Genomic DNA, 26,075 nt, shown 5'->3' with positions numbered 1-26,075 from the left:
CAGAGGCCGAGAAACCTCCCTTTAAGGACAACCTCATGCACGGCACATGAACCCAACCTAAGTCGGCTTCTGCCAACACAGGTAGAAAGGGAAGGCGTGGATTTCTTTGAAAGCTCAGAGGAGGCTCTCACTCCGGGTCTCTGTGGGCGGAGCCCCGGGAGAGCGGGAAGTCCCCTGCAGAACCTTGGAACTCACCAGGGCCTCATTGGCCATCGTTGCTTCCTCCTTCATCTGCAGCAGCCTCCTCTCCAGCTCGTCCCTTGTGCGTTCGGCCTCCTCCCTCATCTGCTTCTCCCGCGCAAGGCGCTGCCGCTCCATCTGGGGTGGGGGAACAAGAGCGGCACCGAGTGATGGGGCTCTAGGAATCCAAGAACACCCCACCTCCAGAACCTCCTCTTTGGTGATCTTTTTCTTCCCTTTATTGTAAGTAGCCAGGGTCATTCCTGCTGCCCACCACCCTCTGTCTTTCTAAGCCAGCTGCGGAGTTAAGAGCGGTGCCCCATGAAAAAAATGCTAGTGAATGAATCCACAGAAAGCGCCCAAGCCCAGTTCCTACCTGGCTAGGAGGCAGCATCCTGACGTGAGGTGTACGAGATAGCTACCTTGTCCGTGTCCCTTTTTCGCTAGGAGACCTCACCCCACTCTGCCCTGTGGCTGACAGGATAAACACAGGTCCCTGCTCCCTGAGACAAAGCCCCAGAAAGAGGCAGCTGGTTCCTCTGGTCAGATGGGCCACTCACCCACTTCGAACCCACACAGACCCTTCCCGCATTTCTGGTTTCATCAACAAGAGCTCTGCTCTTGCCTGGACTCACGGAAGAGGGAAGCACTATGTGTGATGCATTCACAGGGCACACACACTGGATTTCACAGGGGGCAGCTGCAGTCCAGACTCGCTCAGCCCCATGCGGAGGCAACTCCCGAGCCAGGCGGGGAACTCAGCCCCCCTGTCCTTAAGGCACAGCACAAAGCTGCCTTCTGGATCACCGTGTTAATTGGGCCACATGCTGAGCTTAATAAGGGAACAAGCATAGGACAGCTCCGTTCTCTGTGATCCTGGGGTACTAACTGCATTCCAAGAGCAGAAGCCAGAAGTGACCACTGTGCTATTTTCTGCCTTAAATAATTAAAGCACATTTAATTACTTATTCTTGCTTCAGTCTTATCCCAAGCTCTAGTAGCATAAGATTTCTAAGACTGCCGCTTTTTCTAAATACTAAGCCAAAAGGAAAAAAAAAATGCATTGGAACTTGAAAGAATAATGCAATGACAAGCAATAAAACACTGCACTGTAAGTTCTCCAATTTTCTTCTCGCAGGTCAATGAGAAGCTGGGCCAATTTGTTCTCTAAATTTCCATCATGTTACAATTTCCATAAGGCCGATTCTATCTCCCATTTTCCACCTGAAGAAAAGCCCGGGCTTTTAGCTTAGCAGTTAAGATGCCCACAGCCCACACTGGAGTGCCTGGGTTCAATTCCCCACTCCCGCTCCTGACTCCACCTTTCTGCTAATGAAGACCCTGGGAGAGCGGCTGGGCTCCTGCCACGCATGTGAGAGATCTGGATTTCATTTCAGGCTCCTGACCTAAATCAGACCACTGTGCCCATCTGGGAAGTGAACCAGCAAAGGGGAGCCTAGGAAAGCCCTTCAGTTCTCCCATACCAGTAATAAAGGACCTCCTATTTATTTGCAAACCAGTTTATCACCTCCAAAGACTCTTTGGTCCCCTACATCCTCTGATCTGAGACAAAGAAGTACTATTAGCTCCACGTGACAGGTCTAGAAGGTGGTCACACACAACGTCACATACTAAGCTTCCTACTAAGTTTCCAGTTACAAGGGCAGTGTTTTTCCCACGGGCTGTGGAGCCCCGACCTGTGGTTGCCCAGATGCCAGGGAGGCTGCTCTCTGTTCTACAGGCAGCGCAGGTCGCGGGTGTTCCCTTCCCCCCCTCTGTCAGGGCAGGTGGAAGAGAACTCTGCTTGAATTTGCCACCATGGCTGCACACTGGCTCAGTGGCATCTCTCTGTCCACCACTCCCCAAGCGTTCCAAGAGCACACGGGTGGCCCACTGGGGCAGAAGGCCAAGGGCTGGAAAGCTGAAAGCACTCCGGATCAGGCTGAGCTTTCCATTCTAACCCCAGGGCTGGGGGCCGGCCTCCCCAGTGCACCCAAATCACAGAGCTGAGCACCGACTAATTATCACACCTGTGAGCCTGTAAGTCCTGAGGGCAGCTGCCGGCAGCTGCCGCTACTCCATCTCGCTCGCCCCCAAACACAAATGATAATCTCAGCAGCCGGGCCCAAAGCAGCTGTGTGGATTTCAGTGCGTAGAAACCCACGATGGAGGTTGTCCAGTCTGCGGAAAGGTGCTCCCGGCACCCCCCGCGGCGGGTGATGCGCCGCCCAGGCTGACCTGCAGCCGGGAAGTGCGGCCGGAGTCTAATTAGCATTCCGGCAGCAAGCGCTGAAATGCTGCCATGCATTCTATCACCATCTAATTAGAAAAGGAGAAGGCCAGGCAGAGGAGACAGACCGGGGAGTGGAAGCAAGCAGCTGGGTGTGCAGGTGCATGCCCGCGCGGCTGCCCTTCCCAAACCTGTGTTAATCACACCTAACTTCACCTAAGTGTTGAAATGACTAGAGGAGACACGGTAAAAGCTTTTTTTTTTTTTTTTTTTTAAATATATTAATAGACTTTATTTCTCATTTCCCGAGCTGGTATCCCACCAGCTGGGCATCAGCCAACAAAGAACCACTAGGGATAAAATAACAGCATGTCCATGGCCAGGACACTCCTATGGGCCCACAACCACGCCTTTCCACTGGGCCAGCACTGGCCAAGCAGCAACAGCGCCAGGCAAACGAGGTCTGCTCACCTGCTTTCGAGCCTTCTCCTCCCTGGCCTGGGCCTTCATCTGCTGGACTTCCAAAGAATCGGCCTTCCGTCTTCTCATAAATAGGTCATGGTTCCCAATACAGAGTTGCAGAATCTGTGGCCACAGAAGCAGGAGAAACGTTAAGCCCACAAATCTACTTCACTGACCAGCAGCCCATCCGTGCTGTAGCATCTTAGGCTCTTGTGGGTAGCAACAAACCTGAAGAGAAAGAGTATAGGGAAATGCCAAAGCCCTGCTGATGGCCCCTCATGCTCTTGGCTGTGGAGATAAGAGGCAAAGTGAAGGTGCCTCAGATGGCCAGGCGGTTAAATTCACAAGAGGGAATAAGGGCCACTTTATCAATCTTCTGAATGCACTTTGCTCTCCTATGTCAAGATACAATAAAGTGGTCTGGGACAACAAGTTGTTTATGTGGGAAAAAAAAAAAAAAAACCAAGTTGGACCCCTCCCTCACACCATACACAAAGTTGCTCCAGAAGGATTACAGACTTAAATGCAAAGAACAAGCCCTGGAAACTTTTAGAAAACAGAAGAATGTCTGTATAACCACAGGACAGGGGCTAACATTGTGGCACAGTGGGTTAAGCTGCCATCTACAATGCCAGCATCCCATATGAGCATGCGTTTGAGTTCTGGCTGCTCCATTTCTGATCCAGCTCCCTGCTAATTCCGGAGTGAATCAGAAGATAGAAGATCTCTCTCTCTCTTTTGCTCTGTAACTCTGCCTTTCAAATAATAAAATAAATAAATAGGGGCCAGCGCCGTGGCTTACTTGGCTAATCCTCTGCCTGCGGCGCCGGCATCCCATATGGGCACCGGGTTCTAGTCCCAGTTGCTCCTCTTCCAGGCCAGCTCTCTGCTGTGGCCCGGGAGTGCAGTGGAGGATGGCCCAAGTGCTTGGGCCCCTGCACCCACATGGGAGACCAGGTGAACATTGGTTCACTCCCCAGTTGGCCACAATGGCCTGAACTGCACTGATCCGAAGCTAGGAGCTTCTTCTAGGTCTCCCATGTGGGTGCAGGGACCCAAGGGCTTGTGCCATCTTCTATTGCTTTCCCAGGCCATAGCAGAGAGCTGGATCGGAAGTGGAGCAGCCGGGTCTCAAACTGGTGCCCATATGGGATGCAGGCACTGCAGGCCAGGGCGTTAACCTGCTGAGCCACAGCGCCGGCCCCTGAGATTCTATTTTATATGCGCACAGTTGGCAAAAAAAGTGGCTAACAGTACATGTGCTGAAGATAAGTGCAAATATAAAACACACGTGCAAAAGAAGTCTCACCCACCACTGATGTGTCTATAAATCAATCCCCTACTCTGGAAAACAATGCGTCATAACTCTAAATCTGAATGCACACTAATCCCCTTACCTCTACTCCTAAGCACATATTCTAAACTCTTTAATGCCTATATGCACCAGAAGGCAGAGACAAGAATGGCTGAAGATTCATATCAACCTGCAATCACAGTACAGAAGTGGAAAGCCACTCATCATTCATTAATAAGAGAATAAAAATATATTTATAAGGGTAGTTCATGGACGAGTGGACGTTTGGCCTAACGGTTAACATGCCAGATAGGACATTCACATCCTATACTGGAGTGTCTGGGTTTGCCTTCTAGCTCTAGCTCCCAATTCCAGCATCTTGCTTGCTAACACAGACCCTGGAAGGCAGCAAGTAATAGCTCAAGTAGCTGGATCCCTGCCACCCATGTAGCAGACTCCTGGCTTCAGCCCCCTGTCCCTTGCAGGCATCCAGGGAAGGAACCAGCAGATGGGAGTGTGTGTGTACTCTTTCTTTCAAGTAAGTTCTTTTAAAAAAAGATTTACTTTATTTACTTATTAGAAAGGCAGAGTGACAGAGAGAAAGAAGGAGAGGTGGAGAAGGCAAGGGGGAGAGGGAGCAGAGGAGGAGCAAGGGGAGGGAGGGAAGGAGGAAGAAGAGAGAGAGAGAGAGAGAGAGAGAGAGAGAGAGAATGAACTCTTCCAAACCCTCTGCCCAGGAGGCAATGGCGAATGCTGTGGAAGAGGCGGGCACCAGGAAGGTCTCCAAGAAAAAGAGGAAATTTCCCGCCAAGGAGGAAGGGAGCAGGGGCCCCGAGGAGGCCGCCCCCAGCAAGAGCAGTGCCAAGAAAAAAAAAAAAAAAAGCTCCATAAAGCCTCCCAGGAAGACTGACTAGCACAGACATTCCCTGCACCTGCGAGGGGTGCCCTTTCCCACCCTGTGTCCTTGCCCCAATAAAAACATCACAAAATGCAAAAAAAAAAAAAAAAAAAAAAAAAAACCAGAGAGCGAGAACTCTTCCAAATGCCCACAACAGCTGTGGCTGGGCCAGGCCAAAGCCAGGAGTCAGGAACTCCATGTGGCTCTCCCACATGGGTGGCAGGGGCCCAGGCCACCCTTCACTTCCTTCTCAGGCATGTTAGCAGGAAGCTGGATTGAAAGCAGAGTAGCCAGGACTGGAACCGGTGCTCTGATATGGGATGCTGGTGCCATAAGCAGAAGCTTAACCTGCTGTGCCACAAGCCCAGCCCCTCAAATAAGCTGGGTTATTTTTGTTTGTTTGTTTAAAAAAAAAAAAAAAAAAGCAGCATTCAATTCCTCAGAAAAGCTAACAGTTACCAGTTAAGAAAACCAGGAACTCAACTTACCAGCTTATTAACACGGAGCTTTGAGGAGTTAAATTTAAAGACATCAATTTTCTTATCCAGTGGTTTAATAGTAAACTGTAAGGAGGAAGCAGAGAACAGTTTCAGTCTGACAGTCTGCAATGCTTTTCCCAGCTGGGAAATTCCACAAACGCAGTAGCCAGCCTGCCACGGTCTAGCACGAAGCTATGCCTTGTCCTGGTTTCCTAGTGCCTAGGCCCTACATCTCGGGAATTGGGAGCATCACAAGTACGAAATCTGGGGCTGCAGAAGTTATGGATCCTACAGGTGTACTCTCTGTACCATCTTAGGCACGGGTGCGAGGAAGAGAAGCTTGGCAGCCTGAGGTTAGAACCCCTGATGGGTCCACCTCAAGGTTAACACTACTTGGGAGCCTCCACAGTGTCTAGACTTGGGCCCTGCCTTCATCAAGCTCAAGAAATTCAGCTGGATCTGCACTAACAGCAGTCACTGACTCAGAAAAATCACACAAATCTTAGGGGTTCAGAGTAGAGCCACCAGAAACAGGAGGGGACTAAAGCCAACAGAGTAGCTAAAAAATATGGTAGAGGGACATTCTACACGGGGCTAGGAACCAGGCACAAAAGGGGCAGGAACTGTGTGTGTGTTTGGTGCTATTTGCTTGTTGGTGACTAAGATGATACAAATGGCTTAGACTGGAGGGTAGCAGGGTTGGACTGGAGTGATGGTGAGGAATAAAAGACAGCAGAGTTTACATGTGAGGTGACGGGAGACAAGGAGTCACCACAGGTCTGGAACATAAGGACAATTTGACAAAAGCTGTTATGGATGCAATAAGATATGAAGAAAAGTGGACCGCAGTAGAAGAGAAAAACACAGTTCCTGCCATCAAAGTGGAGAGAATAAACAATACGAGAAGGGTAGAAGCTCAGTGGAAGCAGCTGGGGTCAGAAATACTGACAAATGACAACAGCTGCTGCTTAGCCACTCCTGAGAGCGCCAGGCAGATCCTAGATTCCAAAGATGTACTCAGAAACGTGTATCTGGAAGAGGACTTTTGGCCTAGCGGTTAGGGTGCCGGCCGCGTACACTGGAGGGCCTGACTTGGGTTATGGCTCCACTCCTGACTCCAGCTTCCTAATGCAGACCCTGGGAGGCAGAGGCAATAGCTTATGTGCTCTGGTTCCTGCCACCCGTGTGGGAGATTAGATTGGGTTCTTGGATCCCAGCTTTGGCGCCTGTTACAGGCATTGGAGAATGAACCAGCAGACAGGAGCGTTCTCGCTCTCTCTCTCTCTCTCTGCCTGTCAAATACATGGCTATGTGCCTATCCATTCCCAATAAAGCTTTGCTTAGCATTTAAATATGTTTGGAAAAATACAGTTTTGGGTATTTCTTTCACGTTATATTGTCCAACAAGCAGTTAGGGCTCTGAGGACAGAAAATAATCCTTTGTTTAACTTTTGGCCAAGTTAACTCACTGCTCTTAGGCGGGCTATTTGTGAATTTCATGAGCTTATTTTTGGCCTGGCTGTCAAACTGGAGCTGTCAGTGAGAAACCACAAGTAGTAGGGAAACCACAGGCACTGCACCACGCCAGGCATACACAGAGAATCAATGGATCACTTAAAATAAACCAACATTTCTGTTTTGACAGCACGGCTGTCACGCATAACCACCGAGACCATTCCCCATTATGTTGAGTCAGCTTGGGGTCTGCTCTCCGCACGAGGTACGACGTGATGGAACACAGCAGTGCTTGCCCCTGGAGAGGGTCTGTTGGAATTTACCGAATCAGGCCCTTCTGGGGCAGACTGTAGTCCTTCAGTCTCTGAAGTACGAGTGTGCGGGAAGCCTTTGGTGCACAAACGTGTGGCTGTGCAGTAAGTGGACCGAAAGCCACCACGCCCTGGCACACCCACAGCTTTGTGCTATCACGTGGAGCTTTCGATTTCAGTACAGTCCTGCATCACTCAACAAGCACGTGTGCTGAGAAATGTGCCTGCGGGCGACTTCGCTGTGTAAACATCAGTGTACTTGCGTAAACCTGGATGGTACAGCCTTACTACACACCTAGGCTGTGGGATAGAGCCCTTGTCATATACGAGGATACTCCAAAGAGTTTGTGGAAAATGAGATTAAAAGATAAATTTGGGGTGGGCATTAGGCCTGGAGGTTAAGCCAACAGATAGGATACCCATATCCCATAAAGAGAGCCTAGGTTCAAGTTCTGGTTCTGCTCCCAATTCCAGCTTCCTACTAACGCACACCCTGGGAGGCAGCAGTTGAGAGCTCAAGTAGTTGGGTTCCTGCCAGCCACGTGGGAGACCTGGATTGCATTCCCAGCTCCTACCTTCAGCCTGGGGAGTAAACAAGCAGATGGGAGCTCGCTTGCTCGCTCTCTCAAAGAAATAAAAAATAAAAAGCCAGGGCAGGACCAGGCTGAAGCCAGGAGCCAAGAGCTTCATCTGGGACTCCCACATGGGTAGCTAGGCCTAAACACCTGGGCCACTTCCCTTGCTTTCCCCAGGTCATTAGCAGGGAGCTGGATTGGACGTGGAGCAGCTGGGACACAACTGGGGCCTACACGGGATGCCAGAATTGCAGGCGGCAGCTCAGCCCGCTACGCCACAATGCCGTTCCCATCCATAAACTTTTTGACAACCTTCTCATGTGCATGGATTTCAAAATAATTCATGCAGAATAAACTTATCTTTTAATTCTGTTTTCCATAAAGTTTTTGAGGTAGTCCCGTATGGGGTCTACTGCCAACTGAAACATGGGACACTGACTGCACTTTAAGAAACACCAAACTTCTCATCTCCTGGGCTAACTACTTAGAGGAACTTTAGAGTTAGGATGTTTTGAACTAGGGAGCTCAATCTGTCTCATCAAGCAAGGCTAAGCAGATTTCAACCATGTGTAGTCCTGGAAACCTGGTGTTCCTTTCCTCGAGTCCCTGTGAAGAGAAAGGAAACACGCAACTCGCTCAGGAGTGGGGCCCTGCAGGCACCATGAGCTGTCACTGTCATGCACGCCCCACTCTGTGTCCTGGCTGTGCAGACACCATGAGTCCCCCATGAGTCCCCGAGCACCGTCCATGCCTGCCTTCTCCTGCCCGGAGTTCCTGGGTTCTCAGGGTTGGCAGCTAGGCCTCTCTGAAAAGCAGAGAGCTGGCATCAGTGACCCTGGCTCCCAGCCCTGGCCACTCACTCAGTGGACAAAAGTCACTGGATCCTGTTGTAACAGAAACAATGAAAACATGGCCTCTGCCTTCCCTGTGGCCTCTGCCTTCTCAGCAGGGTTCTTAGAAGTCTTCAACCAGAGAAGTGGGTTGGAAGCGCTCCCCCATCAATCAGCTCCATCACTGGTCCCCCACTGCACTCACTCATTCTGGCAGCCGAGTCCCGGCTTGCCTTTAATTCCCTTCAGGGCTGAGACTAGAGTTTCCACATCTTGTGTTTCCCCTCCACAATCTCACGTAAAGCAGGTGCTCAATGATTCTTTTAATAAATGAATGAATGAATGAACATAGGACTATAGCACCATCCTGTACAGAAGTCCCTGAATTCTGGGTCTGGTGTTGTGGTGCACTGGGTCAAGCTGCCACTTGCAACACCAGCAATGCAGCTTGTGTATTTGAAAGGCAGACTGACAGAGGGAGAGGGAGAGGGAGAAATGCACAGAGAGATCTTGCACTTGCTGGTTAATCCACAGATGGCTATAATGCTATCTCACATCACCACGGACACCAGCATCCCACATCTGGGCACTGGTTTGAGTCCTGGCTGCTCCATTTCTGATCCAGTTTCCTGCTAATGTGCCTGCGAAGGCAGCAGAAGATAGCCCAAGTGCTTGCGCCCCGGCACCCACACGGGAGACCTGGATGGAGTTCCTGGCTCTTGGCTTCAGCCTGGTCCACACCTGGATGTTGCAGCCCTCTGGGGAGTAAACCAGCAAATAGAAGACCTCTCTCTCTGTGTCTCTCCTTCTTTCTCTGTCACTCTGCCTTTCAAATAAATAAGTAAATCTTTAAAAATAAATTACTCAATTATTCTCAAATTCTTATAACCATGTTAGCCTGATGAACTAATTTATACTGCTGCTGATACATACACACACAAAAACATATATACTTGTGTATGTGCAGATGTGTGTATTTATACATTTCCCTACCACGTTCATCAAACACTAGACACAGAGACAGGACTCAACATAAACCACACTTAAAATGCAAAGAAAATTTATCATTAGAAATAGAAAGTCAAATAATACGACAATGTTCCTTTTCTTCTTTTTTACTGTTCTCTGGGGTTTAGCCCTGACAAGTTGAGCTTGCCGATCTCTCGTTAGTCAGTAGTAGGGTTTAGTGATGCCAACGCTGTTCTGTAAATACTTTAAAAACCAACAACCCAAATCCCAAAGCCTGGGAATTAAAGGATTTTACTGATAACAAGGAGATGCCTGGCTGGCATTTCCAGGAAGAAGGAGAGGGGGGGAGGCCTTTTGTGGGGCTGCGGACTGCACCTGCAGTGGAGTCACGTCCTACCTCCTTGTCGCTGTACGAGATGTTTCGGATTTCATTCCACGGGAAGGAGATCTTGGGGGTCAGCCTGTTCTCAGGGTCATAGATGTGCAGCCCCAGAGCATCCACGCCAAGCAGCAGCTCAGTGCCCTTTTTATTCTGTAGACCCAATAAAGAACAGCCACTGTCAGCTCCAGCTGACGCTTGAGATGCGATTCAACTTTCCAAAGAACCTGGCACACACTGCTACGTATGACAAGTTTCAACAGGTCCCAGTGGAAATCACAGCCACTGGGGAAACCAGGGGGCTTTCAGCTTCCTGAACTGGGGCAGAAAGAGGCGAAACTATAACGTTCTCATGACCTGTGTGCCCCCTAGAAGACCACTGGGGGCTTCTGTCACTGGCTTGATGGCTAAAGGAGGGAAATCGAAGTGCTGTTACTAGCAGTTAAATAACGAGGTTATCACAGATGCAGCATTAAAACCCGTGGGTTCAAACATTTCTGATGTCAAAAGAAAAGGTTGTTGGACTCCTGGAAAGAAAATTGTAACCGCTGGGACTGGATAGTCTCATTTTGTGTTAAAATGTCATCAACGGGATAAAGCAAGCAGACTCAAATGTTAACCGTACAATCTAGGTAGCAGGTGTACAAGTGTATTCACTGAAAAATTCTCTCAAGTTGCCTGTATGTTTAAAGTATCTAATAATTGAATGTTGGGAAGAATACATCAAAATGAATCACACATGAATTACACCTCAGTGGAACACCATTTAGCCTAACGGCTAAGACGCTCGTATCCCACATCTAAGTTCAATTCTGGGCTCTGGCTCCTGATTCCAGCTTCCTGCCGACGGATATCCTGGGAGGCAGCAGTGATGGCTCGAGTAACTGGGATCCTTGTCACTCATGAAGGAGACCTGGACTGTGTTCCCAGCCTCTGGCTCAGGACCTGACCCAGTCCCAGTCATTGGGGGATCTTTGGGGGTGAACTGGTAGATGGGAGTCTCTCTAATAATAAAATTAAATACACACATACACACACCCCTCAGTAGAGCTGCTTACAAAATTAATTGACTGTATGTTCCAACTTTGATGGCAATCCTGGCCAGCAGGCAGGGGAACTGGGGGCAAGCGCCCTGAGGCCCCACACCACTGCCTCAGCTATGGACCTGTTGTTGCTCGCATCCTCACAGGCAGGCCTGTCCACCAGTGCAGTGGTCCTGCCCGTGTCATGCAGTGGAAGGAAACTCCCTACACAAAGGCACTACAGCTCCTGACCCCTTGCTGACAACAAGGAAATTGAAGCAAGATTCAAGGGCGGGAGAGCGGATCAGCAAACTGAGAAGGTGCTTGGCCTGTGATGAGAAGTACCAATCTAACAGCAGGCGTCAGACGGGGAAGCGAGGGCTCCAGGATGAATCTTTTTACTCTTTCCAACGCCTTGAAGTCAGGCGCTATCACCAACCCAGGAGAGACTCTTCAGCTTGTCTGCAGTGCTTTTGTAACCACTGTGTTAACAGAAGTGAGGCTTTGTACTATTAAATCTACAGGACATTTTATAAAATGAAATATTTCACTACGTTTCTGACTATTTCGATTACATTAAAAAACAGAAGGATTCTACCCTCTTATCTTTATGACCCCAACACTTCTAGAGATTAAACAGAGAAAGGTGGGAACTCCAGCAGCCACCTTTAAATTGCCTTAAGCACATATCTTCCTTGGTTAATGATAGAATTTCAAGAACTCTAACATAAAAGACACTAAAATAACCTTTAGCCTTGCCTATTTCTCAGCGTAAGAAACACACATGAAAAATAGTATATGTTAGTCTGACTGATATAGAAATAGCCCCTAAAAAGAAACTGTTTTTTGAGGATTATAAAACTAGTTTTCTAGAATCTAGCTGGAGGCAGATGGAGCAAGAAGACTTGGACTGACAGGAATGTGTTAAATTAGTCTGACTTTAAAGAAATCAAACACTTAGCCAAAACAAATGAAGGAAACTTTAGCAAATAAACTTCCGCATTACTAGAGAACGTGTTTTAGGCCCTTGTTCACTATATAAAATAGCACAACATTTCAGTGTGCCTTATCTTTTTTTCAAAGTAACCTGTCAACGTCTGTATTTGGAAAATGAATAAATCTGGTAGAAAGTTAGCCTGGAATCGTGACCATGGACTTCAACTCACCCAAACTTAATACAAAAGGTGTACTGAAAGACAAGCAAGGTGTAACTAAAACAATAAAGTGGGGCTGCTGCGGTCCACGGTTTTCCTGTCTACTCATCTGTGCTTAGGAACCTGCCAGGAAAAGTTTAGCAGACCACATGCGAGCCTTTGGAAGCAGCTGCCTGCACACTGCATCCAGCAACCAAGCACCAGGAAAGACCAAGTAAGGGCTCAGGCAGACCTGGGCCGAACACAAATGCCTCCCTTTGCAGAGGCAACTGGGCCCCCAGAGGACTGCCACAGCGGAGGACCATTAATGGTCTGAATAGAGAGCCAATTAGCCTCACAGCGAGAAGGAGAGTCCCCACCCAAACAAATCACTCATCTCTAACAGCTTTATTCTCCCTGTGCTCTGGGGAAATGCACCATTTGCAGGTGCTCTCTGGATCTCCCAGCCAGGGATAATCAAACGTTACATTCAGAGCATCCCAACAGGTTTCCGCTGACAGTCCCCCAAGGCTCAATGACACTTAATTACCTATCATCTAATTGAAGTCCAAAAATAGAGAATAGGTTCCAAGACCTCTCTCCCTTTCCTCTTTTCTTCTTTCCCACTGAACCGTGAAGCAGTCTACCACCCCGGGCTGAAGAAGTAACCCATTTTTCCAGTCTGGCCCGGATTCAGGCTCGGATTGTTAGATAGGGAAGCTGGCTTCAACGCACCCGGATTGCAAAGTAGTTCACGCCGTACATCTCCAGATCCTGAGCTATCTTCAAATATTCCATTTCGGCTTCGTCCCTGTGAGCAGAAAGGAAGACACTGTCACTGGAGCTAAGTGAGGAGGGTGGAAGGTGGGCACGAACAGCCCAAACCTGCCGTCGCCTGGAGCCGTGTCCCGGCAGACGACAGGAGCCAGAGCAGATACCAGCAAGGCTGGCTCTTCGGAACCCTGTCTATTAAACAACCAAGGTCAAGCCAACTTCCCATCCCTGAGAAAATAAGAGAGCGGATCCATTACAGCGTCTCTTGGCTTCAATTTCACGTTTATGCCCTCGGTAAGTAGTGACAGCTGTCTTAAGTAAGTCCGGAAAAGCACGCGGCATGCTATCTGCTACCCTCAAATGGGTCTCGGTGTTCAAATCTTATTTAAGTTGTTTCCTTATCTTAGTGTACTTCCTTCACCTGGAAGGTTCTGGTAATGAAACAACTCTCTCTGCAGCCGACCTGACAGCTACTTCCCTGATTTGATTTCCTTGGGTACTGCTGGAGGTGAGGGCAAGAGTTATCTGGGCTGTAAAACCCAACCAATGTTGCCTACTTGTAAGTTGTAAGTCAAATTTAAAGGAAGCTCCCGAAGCAGCTATGACTTGCAGAAAACTGCCACGATAGGTAGGGAATTGAAGTATTTTCACTTCAGCCTCCCTATGACCTTGTCCTCTTCTCTCTCCGATCATAAAATGCTCTCAAATGAATTTTAAAAATTCAACTGAGAGAATGCCAAGTGTTGGCAAGCCAGCGGAGCAACCAGAAATCACAAGCGCTGCTGCTGTCAATCGGTACAGTTCCTTTGGGAAATGGACAGTACGGTAACGCCAGAGACCAGGAGCCAGCACCGCATCCTAAACACCCATCAGTAGTAGGATGGATGTGGTATAGTAACGCACTGGAATTCTACACAGCAACGAAAGTGACAAGTTCTTGCACGTGATACTGAGTCAAGGAAGTGAGGCATAAAATCAGAAAGTGTCTGACCGCAGGTATAGAAAGTGTAAAACAGGTGACACTAATTCATGGAGTTAGAAATCAGATTGGTCACCGCTCAGGAAAAAAGAAGAGGGTTTACGGGCTTCTGATTCCCCCGGTGTTACATGGTGTTCCTGCTTTATAACAACACTCATCAGGCACAATATTTGTTTTGTTTTGTTTTAAGATTTTATTTATTTATTTGAAAGTCAGAGTTAGAGAGAGAGCTCGCTCGCACTCTTCCACCTGCTGGTTCACTCCCCAGCTGGCTGCAATGGCCAGAGCTGCGCCGATCCTAAGCCAGGGGCCAGGAGCTTCTGGATCTCCTACATGGGTGCAGGGCCCAACGACTTGAGCCATCTTCTACTGCTTTCCCAGGCCATAGCAGAGAGCAGCCGGGACTCGAACTGGCGCCCATATGGGATGCCGGCACTGCAGGCAGTGGTTTTACCCGCTATGCCACAGCACCGGCCTCAGGCAGTATATTTGTAATTTGTTGTTTTCAGTATGTATGCTACACATTTTAAGTGATGGGGGTGGGGGCAGGCATTGCAGTGCAGTGACTTAAGCCACCACTTTAGACACCTGTATCCCATATCAGAGGCCTATGTTCAATTTTTGCCTCTGCTTCCCATCCAGCTTCCTGCTAATATACTGGGAGGCGGTAGCTGATGGCCAAGCACTTAGGTTTCTGCTTCATCCTGGCCCAGCCCCAGTTGTTGAGGGCATTCTGGGAAGTGAACCAGAGGATAGAAGATTTCTCTCTCTCTTTTTCTGTGTGTGTGTGTTGTCTGCCTTTCAAATATATAAAAATGAATAAACTTTTAAAAAAAGGTTAAGTGATAGTTGATTTGAAGAAGAGAAAAAAATTTTATAGACCAATGGAAAAGTGATCAATTCCTAAATTGATCAGAGGAATGCTAAGTATAAGATACAATTTTTCATTTTTTTTTAGATTTTTTTTTTATTTATTTGAAAGAGTTACAGAGTGAGGTAGAGCCAGAGAGAGAGAGAGAGAGGTCTTCCATCGCTGATTCACTCCGCAAATGACCACGATGGCCAGAGCTGAGCTGATCCAAAGCCAGGAGCCAGGAGCTTCTTCTAGGTCTCCCATGTGGGTGCAGGGGCCCAAGCACTTGGGCCATCTTCTACTGCTACCCAGGCCATAGCAGAGAGCTGGATGAGAAGTGGAGCAGCCGGGACTCCAACCGGCGCCCATGTGGGATGCTGGCACTGCAGGCCATGGCTTTAACCCGTGGTGCCACAGTGCCGGCCCCAATTTTTCATCTTTAAGATCATCAAAAATATTATAGGTTGACTAAAAAAAGGTGTTGAGGTGCAGGCATTGGGTAGGTGGCACATTCACTGCTTGAAACACCTGCATCCCATATCAGAGTGGCTGGGGTCAATTCCTGGATCTGCTTCCAATTCCAGCTTCCTGCGAATGCGCACTCTGGGAGGAGCAGGTAATGGCTTAAGTACTTGAGTCCCTGCCACCCACCATGGAAGACCTGAACTGAGTTCTCAACCCCCAGACATTTGGAGAGTGACAGGAGGTCTCTCTTGTCTATCTCTCTCTGCTTCTCAAAAAAAGAAAGAGGTGAGGCTGGCGCCGCGGCTCACTAGGCTAATCCTCCGCCTTGCGGCGCCGGCACACTGGGTTCTAGTCCCAGTCGGGGCGCCGGATTCTGTCCCGGTTGCCCCTCTTCCAGGCCAGCTCTCTGCTGTGGCCAGGGAGTGCAGTGGAGGATGGCCCAGGTGCTTGGGCCCTGCACCCCATGGGAGACCAGGAAAAGCACCTGGCTCCTGCCATCGGATCAGCGCGGTGCGCCGGCCACAGTGCGCCGGCCGCAGTGGCCATTGGAGGGTGAACCAAAGGCAAAGGAAGACCTTTCTCTCTGTCTCTCTCTCTCTCTCTCACTGTCCAGTCTGCCTGTCAAAAAGAAAAAAAAAAAAAAAAGGAAGAAAGAAAGAGGTGGGGGAGGCAGTCTCGCACCACTGATGATGGGCACTGAGAAACAGGTACAACCTTTCTGGAAGGCAACTTGGTGCCACCCATCTCACATTCTTTGACCCAGTAACTCTCCTTCAAAAGACTCTTATTTCAGTTCTACTTGTGCAATCATTTAATGAGATTGTACAGAACTTTCTGTAAAAGTGAAAAACCGACAGATACTCAGCGCATCAATAGAGGGATGGATACAAAAGCAGCAGGAGGAGCTGGCTTTGTGCCACAGGAGCCCCACTGCAACGCTGGCATCCCACTGAGCATCAGCTCACGTCCTGGCCGCACTGCTTCCAGCCCACTTCCCTTGCTAATGTGCCTGGGGAGGCAGTGGAAGATAGCCCAAATACTCGGGCCCTTGTCACTCACATGGGAAACCTGGATGGAGCTTCTGGTTCCTGGCTTTAGCCAGGAGTGAACCAGTGGGTGGAAGATCTCTGTTTAACTCTCTGTCTTTCAAAAACAAACAAACAAACAAACAATATACTATTTATACAACAGAATTTGTAAAATTAAATGAAATCGCCGATGAGTGCAGGTCAGACAGTACAGCCCTCCATGTTATACCATACACATTCTAGAAGAAGGACACACAGGACCAGCGCTATGGGGTAGTGGATACAGTCACTGCCTGCAGCACAGCACTGGCATCTGATATGGGCACTGGTGCAAGTCCCTGCTGCTCCACTTCCAATCCAGCTCCCTGCTAATGTGCCTGGGAAAGCAGTAGAAGATGGCCCTGCTTGGGCCCCTGCACCCACATGGGAGACCCAGAAGAAGCTCCTGGCTCCTGGCTTTGGATCGGCCCAGCCCTGGCTGTTGCAGCCATTTGGGGAGTGAACCAGCAGATGAAGGATCTCTCTCTGTCTCTCCCTCCCTCTCCAGAACTCTGCCTTTCAAATAAATAAATAAATCTTTAGAAAAGAAAAAGGACACACAACACTGAAGTTCACCATTACTCCCAGCTCTTCCTTTTTCTTTTTATATACTTGGGACTTGGCTACTGCACTTTGTTCAACAAGAATGTCCCAGTTTTGTAGTCCTTTAAGGACTTAAAACGACCAAAAAAAAAAAAAAAAAAAAAGCCCATAAAGAAATGTAAACCAGCAGTGAAGCAGTCTCACCTGGCGCGGCCCCGGTGCTCTGCATACCAGGCAGTAATTCTCTCCTCCCACATTTCCGGAGTCATCTGATACAGATTTATTACCTACCAAAAAATAGAGCAAAATAAAAAACCCACACACAAAGGAAGTTTGGGTATTGTTTGCCATTTTTATAATTATGCATCATTTTCCCACAACAGCAAAGCTATTTTTAAGAAACCGCACACAGGGAGGCCGTGGCACGCAGAGGTGGGCGTGTGAACAAGCACCGTTCAGTTGGAGGGCGGATCAGAAAGCCGCCTGGCTGGGCGGCCCAGGTGCACCCCTGGCCTGGCAGCGGCCCCTCTTTCCCGCCTGGGCTGTTATGTACATCCCAGAGACAGCCTCTGCAGACGAGCTCGGTCAGGAGCGAGGCTCGCTGCTCCCAGCCCCTTCCAAGCACAGGGAAAGGCAGTGAAGGTGAGTAAAAGACTTTATTACCCAGTGACAGATGAGTGTAGCTATAAAATCGCAGCACCAAAAGGGAGGGAGGGCCTGCTTCCGTGACCGATGATCAAGATGAACACCGCCAAAGACTCAAAGCCACGGCGCCCACCCCTGCCTCGTTGCCTCCGTCCACCCCTCACGCTGCAAACAGCTCCATTCCCTAAACCGAACACACACTGCTCCACACGCCTCCTTTAAAGAAACGACTGCTCCAGGGGGACACGTACAGGCCGTGCCCGTCCTGGCAACCCCAAGCCAGCTCCACAAACCTGTGCTTCTTCATAGACTGCACAGCGATTCTGCGTTCTTTTCTCAGGATTTCTTACCCTTTTTGGCAGCAATTCCTCTTGAGCTAAAAATCCCCGCTTGTGAACCGAGGGGTCATAGTCACCATACTGGAGGAGGAGAAGAAAGGGAGTGGTGGTTGAGATGCAAGACAACAGCCATTTCTGAATGGGGGCGGAGAGGGGGCTCCTACTTAGTGGGTTTCCTACCAGCTCCAGGGAGCAATTCAATTCCAATGACAAGTCAAGATTTCAGCCTTGCTAGTTTGTTATCCTTCAATGAAAATACAAAGCTGATTATATCTGCAAATGGAGTTGCATAATCCCGTAAGGGATGAATGGGTGATGTGCTAATAAGGATGTGACACGTGTGTGGAAATGCGGTCATGTTTTCTAGCTCGCAGGGAAAGCAGTCACTTCCAAGACGTTAGCCTTTGAATTGAAACAACAAAACACAACTGCGAAAGTTGTGATTAGCAAGGTGTGATGAGAGTCTTACCTACAGATGCTTCTAAGTGGCTGGTAATTGGAGGCAAGTGCCAGGAGGGAGCTGGGAGTAATGCAGGCAATATTTTTAATGCCTTTTGTTCAAGGTTCTGAAAAATGCTTTGGAAAAAGTCTGATGTCAACACTGTCATTTCTACCGTACAGACAAAGACACGAGTACAAAGCTGGAAAACAGGTCCCTGGAGCAGGGCAGGAAATGGGCCCTGCATTTTAATTTATTCCTCTGGGCACAATGGCTGGGACATTCCTTCTCTGATTTTTAAAAAGTTCCTTTCTTTCCTAGAAAACACTGAATCTGACCTGGAAATAATAATAATAATAATAATAAAAAGAAAGAATGTTTAAACAGGAATTAACTGTGAAACAAATAGTAGAAAATAAAATGCAAGCGTGTTTCTTATCAGCACTGGCTTTTCTTTTTACCAAAAACATCAAAGCCTGGATTTTAGTATAATTTATAAGTGTTTATCCTGTGGACCACTAATACTGAGGGGAAAAGGAAGTTCAAGCACAAGGCTGGCGGTTCTGTGTCCAGGTCAGGCCAGGATGCTGTCCAGAGAGCCTCACGGCAGACTGCAGGGTGTTCTCTGAATGAAGTCACTCACTCGCCAAATGCCAGATCTTCATCAGCCACCCCAACAGGACTGTAATGTTTGCATGCACTAATATTTCTTATGTTAATTTCATAATTATCTTGCATGTGGCAGAATTGTATTTTTTTTTTAGTGTTAAGGAGATTCCTTTGTCAAATTGAACATGTAACCCTATATGGCATTTCTTCATGTTAAAAACTGAAAGGACACGGGGCTGGCGCTGTGGCTCACTTGGTTAATCTTCTGCCTGCAGCGCTGGCATCCCATATGGGCGCCGGGTTCTAGTCCCAGTTGCTCCTCTTCCAATCCAGCTCTCTGCTGTGGCCCGGGAAGGCAGTGGAGGATGGCCCAAGTTCTTGGGCCCCTGCATCCGCATGGGAGACCAGGAGGAAGAACCTGGCTTCGGATCGGCACAGCCAAAGGAAGACCTTTCTCTCTGTCTCTGTCTCTCTCTCTCACTAACTCTACTTTTCAAATTAAAAAAACAACAACAACAACGCACACACACAACTGGTAGGACACTCCCCCCAGTCCCAATTCTCTCTACTTCTCGGAGGCCTGGAGATGCTGTAAGTCCTCCCTGTCTTGCAAGGCAGCTGTCGGGTGCAGGACGAGTCTCCAGGCTGCTTAAAGCCCCACTCCAGATCTTTCACTTAGTAACTACATGACCTTGGAAACTGTTGTGTCTCAGTTTTCTCCACTGTAAAATGGGGATAGTAACAGTACCTACTTCACAGGACTCTTATAGTGATTAAATAAAATAATACTCGCAAAGTTTTAAAAACTATCTTGACATATATATAAGCTGATGTCCGGTTTCTCCAACTGTTTTCTTGTTAAAGAGCCCATTAGGAGCAGGTGTTTGGCCTAGCAGTTAAAACACCCTCAGCACTCTTCAGAGGGCCTGGTTGTTTTTTTTTTTTTTTTTAATAAATTTTTTAAAAGATTTATTTATTTGAAAGAGTTACACAGCAAGAGGAGAGGCAGAGAGAGAGAAAGAGAGAGAGAGACTGACAGAGAAAGAGAGAGAGAGGTCTTCCATCCAATGGTTCACTCCCCAATAGGCCACAATGGCCAGAGCTGTGTCGATTCGAAGCCAGGAGCTTCTTCCAGATCTCCCGTGCAGGTGCAGAGGCCCAAGGACTTGGGCCACGTTCTACTGCTTTCCCAGGCCAAAGCAGAGAGCTGGGTCAGAAGAGGAACAGCGGGGACTAGAACTGGCGTCCATATGGGATGCCGGTGCTTCAGGCCAGAGCATTAACCCACCACGCCACAGCACCGGCCCCAGGCCTGGGTTTTGATTCCAAATTCCAGCTTCCTGCCAATGCAGAAGTAGTGGTGATGGCTCAAGTAGTTGGTCTCAGCTCTCTGCTGTGGCCAGAGAAGGCAGTGGAGGATGGCCCAAGTCCTTGGGCCCTGCACCCCATGGGAGACCAGGATAAGTACCTGGCTCCTGCCATCGGATCAGCGCGGTGCACCAGCCGCAGCGCGCTGGCCGTGGAGGCCATTGGAGGGTGAACCAACGGCAAAGGAAGACCTTTCTCTCTGTCTCTCTCTCTCACTGTCCACTCTGCCTGTCAAAAAAAAAAAAAAAAAAAAAAAAAAAGTAGTTGGTCTCCCTGTCACCCACATGGAAGACCATAGTAGAGCACTGGTTTGAGTCCTGGCTGCTCCACTTCCAATCCAGCTTCCTGCTAGTGTGCCTGTGCCTGGGAAGGCAGTGGATAATGGCCCAAGTATTTGGGCCCCTGCCAACCATGTGAGAGACCAAGTGCCTGGCTCTTGGCTTTTGCTTGACCCAGCCCTGGCTGTTGTGGGCAAGCGAGGCATAATCCCATGAATGGAAAATTGATCTCTCTCTCTCTCTCAATAAACAATAAATAAGTATTTTAGAAAGAGAGCATTAGGCGTAGAAAGTTTTAAAAGGGCGTTCTGGAGTAACCCCTCTGAGGCCCTCTCTCTATAAACCTCAGCTTCCTGATCTGCCAAGCAAGGGTCATAATGGCACCTGTGTGCCAGGAGGTGATGAGGAGGAAGGAAGACGACACAGGTCAGCCTGAGCACAATGGCTGGCCCCTGGGGAAGGTCAGGTGTCATTACTACTGTGGCTGCCGTCCTCACATTATCTGAAACAGCCATGGGCAGTGTTTGCCTCCCTGATTTCTGATTTCTGAAGGGGTAAGATGAAAAACAAAGCCCTGTTAGTTGCATTTGCAAACCCCTCAACAATGCTGATCAAACCCTAAGGCAAAAGTAAGCAGATATGCAAAGTTCAAGTTGTAAATTCCCTTCCGAAGGCCTGCAAGATTAACGAGCCCCATTATTAAATTAGACCGAGCTCCCAGCTACTCCACTGATCAAACACATTAGATCTGACTGACGCAGAGGTGGCAGGGACCCTGCAGAAAGAACTTCTCCACTGGACTAACTCCACTTACGACATTAAAGCCACCTTGATGTATGCCTCTGCTCTTAAATGGCTCTTTGAAAAACAAAGGAAGGGGAAAAAAACCCTAAGCTGTGGCAGTTGGTGAATATAAAAGAAAATCACAGCATTCCACAGCTGGGGATGACAGGTCCTCCTCCTTTCAAGCAGCAGATACGCTGGGCGACAACACAATGAAGGTGCATTTACTGCGAAGCTAAGGAAGCCCGGGCTTCGGGTCTCTGCGCCTGCCAGAGCCTCTGTGTGATTCTACATTCATAATTTCATGTCTGTGGGTCAAGGAGAACTCCCTAAATTATAGGAACCTCAGGTCCTACAAAACCTGGATCTACCCCTGATAGAAACCAACTGAATTTAAATTCAAGAAGGGAGCTCACCATCCAAAGGACTCTTAGAGTCAATTCTTAGGTTAAGTAGACTCTTTCTGGATATTAAATAACTTCCTCTGTCTCTATGTATAGAAAAATGAGATCAAATGCACTGAACAGGATTTGATAAGATATAGAGTAGGTTAATAACTATAGAGAAAATTGGTCCCTTCTACACAGAGTAACTAAATCCCAGATGGATTAAAGACTTAAACCTATACATGAAAATCTATAAAAATATCAGAACGAAACACAGAGCACGAGTATATTAATGGTTGGCAAAGTCCTTCTAAAAGTCAGTCAAAACATGAAAAGAAAAAACCTGACAAGGAAAAATAGACAAAATGTTGGTAGCCCAGATACATGGAGCTCTTACAAGTCAATCAGAAAATGATTTAAGAAGCAGTAGAAAATGGGCAAGTCACAAATAGTTGATTCAGAGAAAACAAATACAAATGGCCAATGAATCTGCGAAAAGATGCTTAGCCCCAGTGGCAATCCCAGAAGTGCAAATTTTCAAAAACCTGTTTTTTCTCCTAGATCAGCAAAAATGTCAAAGACTGATAGTATCTACTGTTGGTGAGGATGTGTGAAAACAGATATTCCCACACACTGCTATTGGACGTTAAATTAGGACAGCAACTTGGGAGGAAAATTTGGCCGTACTTATTTAAATTCTTTTTATTGAGATAATATATATATATAATTTATCATCTCAAGTGAACAGTTCAGTGGTACTCAGTATATTTATCATGTATATCATCATCTAATTTCAGAATACTCCTATCACCCCCACTAGAAATCCAGCACCCCCCAGCAGTCACTCTAATTCCCTCCTGATCCCCATCCCCTGGCAACCACTGGATCTACTCTGTCTCCATGGATCTACCTAACCTGAACATTTCATACCAGTGGAATCCTACAAAATATAGCCCTTTGTGCTCGGCTTCTTTTAGTTAGCATCAAATTCTAAATGTTTTATTCTTCAACCCAGTTATGCCATTTCTTGAAATCTATCACAGAGAAAAACTGTTTATACAAGTATGTGCCCAAATAGGCACACACAAGGATCTTCACTGCACCCACTTAAGCAACAGAAAACAAGAGAAAGAAAAGCAAGCCTCAATATTCACCAATAAAGATAAATTTAAATAACCCACAGGCCCTCCTTCCTATGAAATACCAGTCAGCAGTTAGAAAGAATGAGGCGGGTCTATCAGTTCTGACAGTTTTAAGTGAAAAGAATGCATTGCATGGGAGTTGCATATTGTGTGATTCCATTTATATGAGATGTCCTCAGTAGGCAAATCCACAGTCAGAAAGTGGATTTAGTGGTTGCCAGGGGACAGGGCGAGGAGTACATTAGCAGTGACACTGGTGGGTGTAGGGTTTCTTCTGGGGGGTGATGGAAATGGGGGTGACAGATGAGCTAGTGAGGTGGCTGCACAACAATCTGCCGAACGTACCAACAACCTGGAAAAGCCGCTTGCAAGCAGAATTTCAGGGATTCAACTACACGGGGCATTCTGGGGGGGGGGGGGGGTGTAAATTCAGTCCCTCCTGCAAGAACCAAAAACTGTGGCCATCCACTTTACTGAGCCCTGCCGACCTTATGGGTTCAGTAATTAATCTGTTACTTTCATCTTACTTTTCCTTGATTACTAGTGAGATTGAACATCTTTTTGTATCTACTGTCCATTCCTGTTTTCTCCTGTTTAAAATGCCTATCCATATCCTTTGTGTTCATTTTTCTACTGTTTCTCTTTTTCTTATAAAAAAGAGTTCTTGGTATTTACGGACACATTTAGTCAATTCTATGCAATTCTACTTCTAGAAATCTACCTTAAGGAAAAACAATTTTTTGCACTTGTACAGAAGGAATCATGTAAAAGCATTTTCAGTAAAGCATAATTTATACTAGGGAAAAAGTGGAAACAGCCTACTTCTGCCTCAGAAGGGGGACAGAAAAATAATCTATCCTTATTCTTCAATGGCTACTATACAGCAGCTAAAATCAATGAGCTACAGCTACATTACAACATCTCAAAAATCAATACTGAGTAGGAAAAACAAATACCAGTTTGTAAAAGGATAGACAAAGAAAAAAGGATATGCACAGCATAGCACCACTCTTTTAAAAAGCTTTATTTATGGGGCCAGCATTGTGGTGTAGCAGGTTAAGCCGCTGCCTGCAGTGCCAGCATCCCATATGTGCACTGGTTCAAGTCCTAGCTGCTCCATTTCCCACCTAGCTCCCTACTAATGTTCCTGGGAAAGCAGTGGAAGATGGCCCAAGCACTTGGGCTCCTGTACCCATGTGGCAGGAGACCTGGATGAAGCTCCTGGCTCCTGGTTTCCGTCTGGTCCAGCCCTGTCTGTTGTAGCCTTTTGGGGAGTGAACCCGTGGATGGAAGACTTCTCTCCCTCTGCCTCTGCCTCCACCTTGCTGCAGCTCCACCTTTCAAATAAATAAATAAATAAATCACAAAAAAAGTTTTTATTTATTTGAAAGATAGAGTGACAGAAGGAGAGACAGCCTTACATCCACTAGTTCACTCCCCAAATGCCTACAGAGTCCAGGCTGAAGCCAAGAGCCAGGAACTCCATTTAGGGCTCCCCCATACGTGGCAGAAACCCAAGTATTTGGACCATCATCTGCTGCCTCTCAGCTGCATAAGCAGGAAGCTGGTTCAGAAGTAGAGCAGCCAGGACTAAAACTGGCACTCTCCCAAGTGGCCTGTTTTTGTTTCCTTTAATTAATTAGTTTATTTGAGAGGCAGAGCTGCAGAGAGAGGTCTTCCATCTGCTGGTTCACTCCCCAAATGGCTGCAACGGCCAGAGCTGAGCCAATCCAAAGCCAGGAGCCAGGAGCTTCTTCCGGTCTCCCACATGGGTGCAGGGGCCCAAGCACTTGGGCCATCTTCCACTGCTTTCCCAGGCCACAGCAGAGAGCAGGATCAGAAGTGGAGCAGCCAGGACTTGCACCGTGTGCCACAGGTGGAGGCTTAACCTATTACACCACAGCACCGACCCTACCACCGGCCCTTAACCTGCTATGCCACAACACTGGCCCCTGCATTGCACTAGTCAACTTTTACCTCTTGGGTATTTTTAACTCAGTGTCCTCTAATTCAACCAGCCACTACCCAAGGTATGAACCTAATAGTCTCTCACAAGGACAGCCAGGGCAACCTTCTCATGGTCTCACTGTTTTCAAACTCGTCTCATTCCAATCAGTGCTTCAACAGCTACCAGCGGTTCTGTGTAAGATATAAACTACCGGGCAGGTATGTGGCACAGCAGTCTAGTAGCTGCCTGGGGTGCCTGCATCCTATATCAGATAATCTGAATCCTGGCTACTCTGCTACCGATCCAGCTTCCTGCTAATGTGCACCCTGGGAGATAGCAGGTGCTGGCCCAAGTACTTAGGTCCCTGCCACCCAAATGGGAGACAGCTGCAACCTGACCTAGACCTGGGTTTTGTGGGCATTTGGAAAGTGCACCAGTGGATGGAAGATCCCTCTTTCCATCTGTCTCTCTGCCTTTCAAATAAAATGAAAATAAAATTTTTAGAAAATAGTGAAATATAAAAAACTCACTGGCTTTGCATCAACCACAGGATAAAGCTAAGACCTTTTATAATCTGGTAGCCTGCATATCTTTCCAACCTCAACTCTCCACACACTATGCTTTTATTTCACATGGACTCAGTTTCTTAACTGAACTGCATTTTGGCACCCTGCCCCTGACTGCATTAAAAAATACTAAGCAACACTAAGCCTCCCCTCCCCCATTCTTTTCTCTCTTCCAGATACTAGGAGTTTGCAGGCGGCACCGCGTGATTCGTAAATTACATACCATTTTCTCCCAAAGTCATTTTTAATAAGAACATGTTGCAAACGCCAAATTGTCAATATAAAATCCAACAGGTGGCTTAAACATTGCAAGATGGCTTGGTGTGTCATGTGACTAGAACAAAAAAAAAAAAGAAAGAAAGAAACAGAAAATTCCTGCCCATTCTTTTGATTCCAGCATAACTCAAACTCCAACCAAGAAATATGGTTCTTGTTAACTGAACCATGTGATTAATATTTGTATTTATGCTTTGAGGGTAATTGTTTCTTTATGCTTCGGAATTAACTGTGTCTATATCATTTGAACAGCTGAAAACTGTAATGAATACATTTGTGCATAATTACATTCCGTGTGTTAATGAGCTCAACTGGCTCTCCCCTCCATACTTCTAAAGTTTCTTTCTATTTCAAAAGGTTGTAGAAGAAAACAAGCCGCACAGGATGGTAGAAGCCAGT

The 26,075-nt window shown here is 47.6% G+C and overlaps 1 protein-coding gene across 5 annotated transcripts in view; it reads right to left on the bottom strand.

Moving 5' to 3' along the window:
- NF2 (NF2, moesin-ezrin-radixin like (MERLIN) tumor suppressor) overlaps nt 1-26,075 on the bottom strand; it is an 89,453-nt gene that overhangs the window by 22,103 nt on the left and 41,275 nt on the right. For all 5 annotated transcript variants that reach the window (XM_002721163.5, XM_008274683.4, XM_070065782.1 and 2 more), the window contains 7 exons: nt 17,894-17,962; nt 17,103-17,185; nt 12,953-13,028; nt 10,081-10,215; nt 5,553-5,627; nt 2,882-2,995; nt 196-318 (listed from right to left, as the gene is read on the bottom strand). In XM_002721163.5, coding sequence (XP_002721209.1) covers nt 196-318; nt 2,882-2,995; nt 5,553-5,627; nt 10,081-10,215; nt 12,953-13,028; nt 17,103-17,185; nt 17,894-17,962 — 675 coding nt within the window. The remainder of the gene's footprint in view (nt 1-195; nt 319-2,881; nt 2,996-5,552; nt 5,628-10,080; nt 10,216-12,952; nt 13,029-17,102; nt 17,186-17,893; nt 17,963-26,075) is intronic.

The sequence above is a fragment of the Oryctolagus cuniculus genome, chromosome 21 (assembly GCF_964237555.1).
Source record: "Oryctolagus cuniculus chromosome 21, mOryCun1.1, whole genome shotgun sequence".
NCBI lineage: Eukaryota > Metazoa > Chordata > Mammalia > Lagomorpha > Leporidae > Oryctolagus > Oryctolagus cuniculus.
The sequence above is the reverse complement of the archived record's forward strand: the minus strand, read 5'-3'. Positions and strand labels throughout refer to the sequence as shown.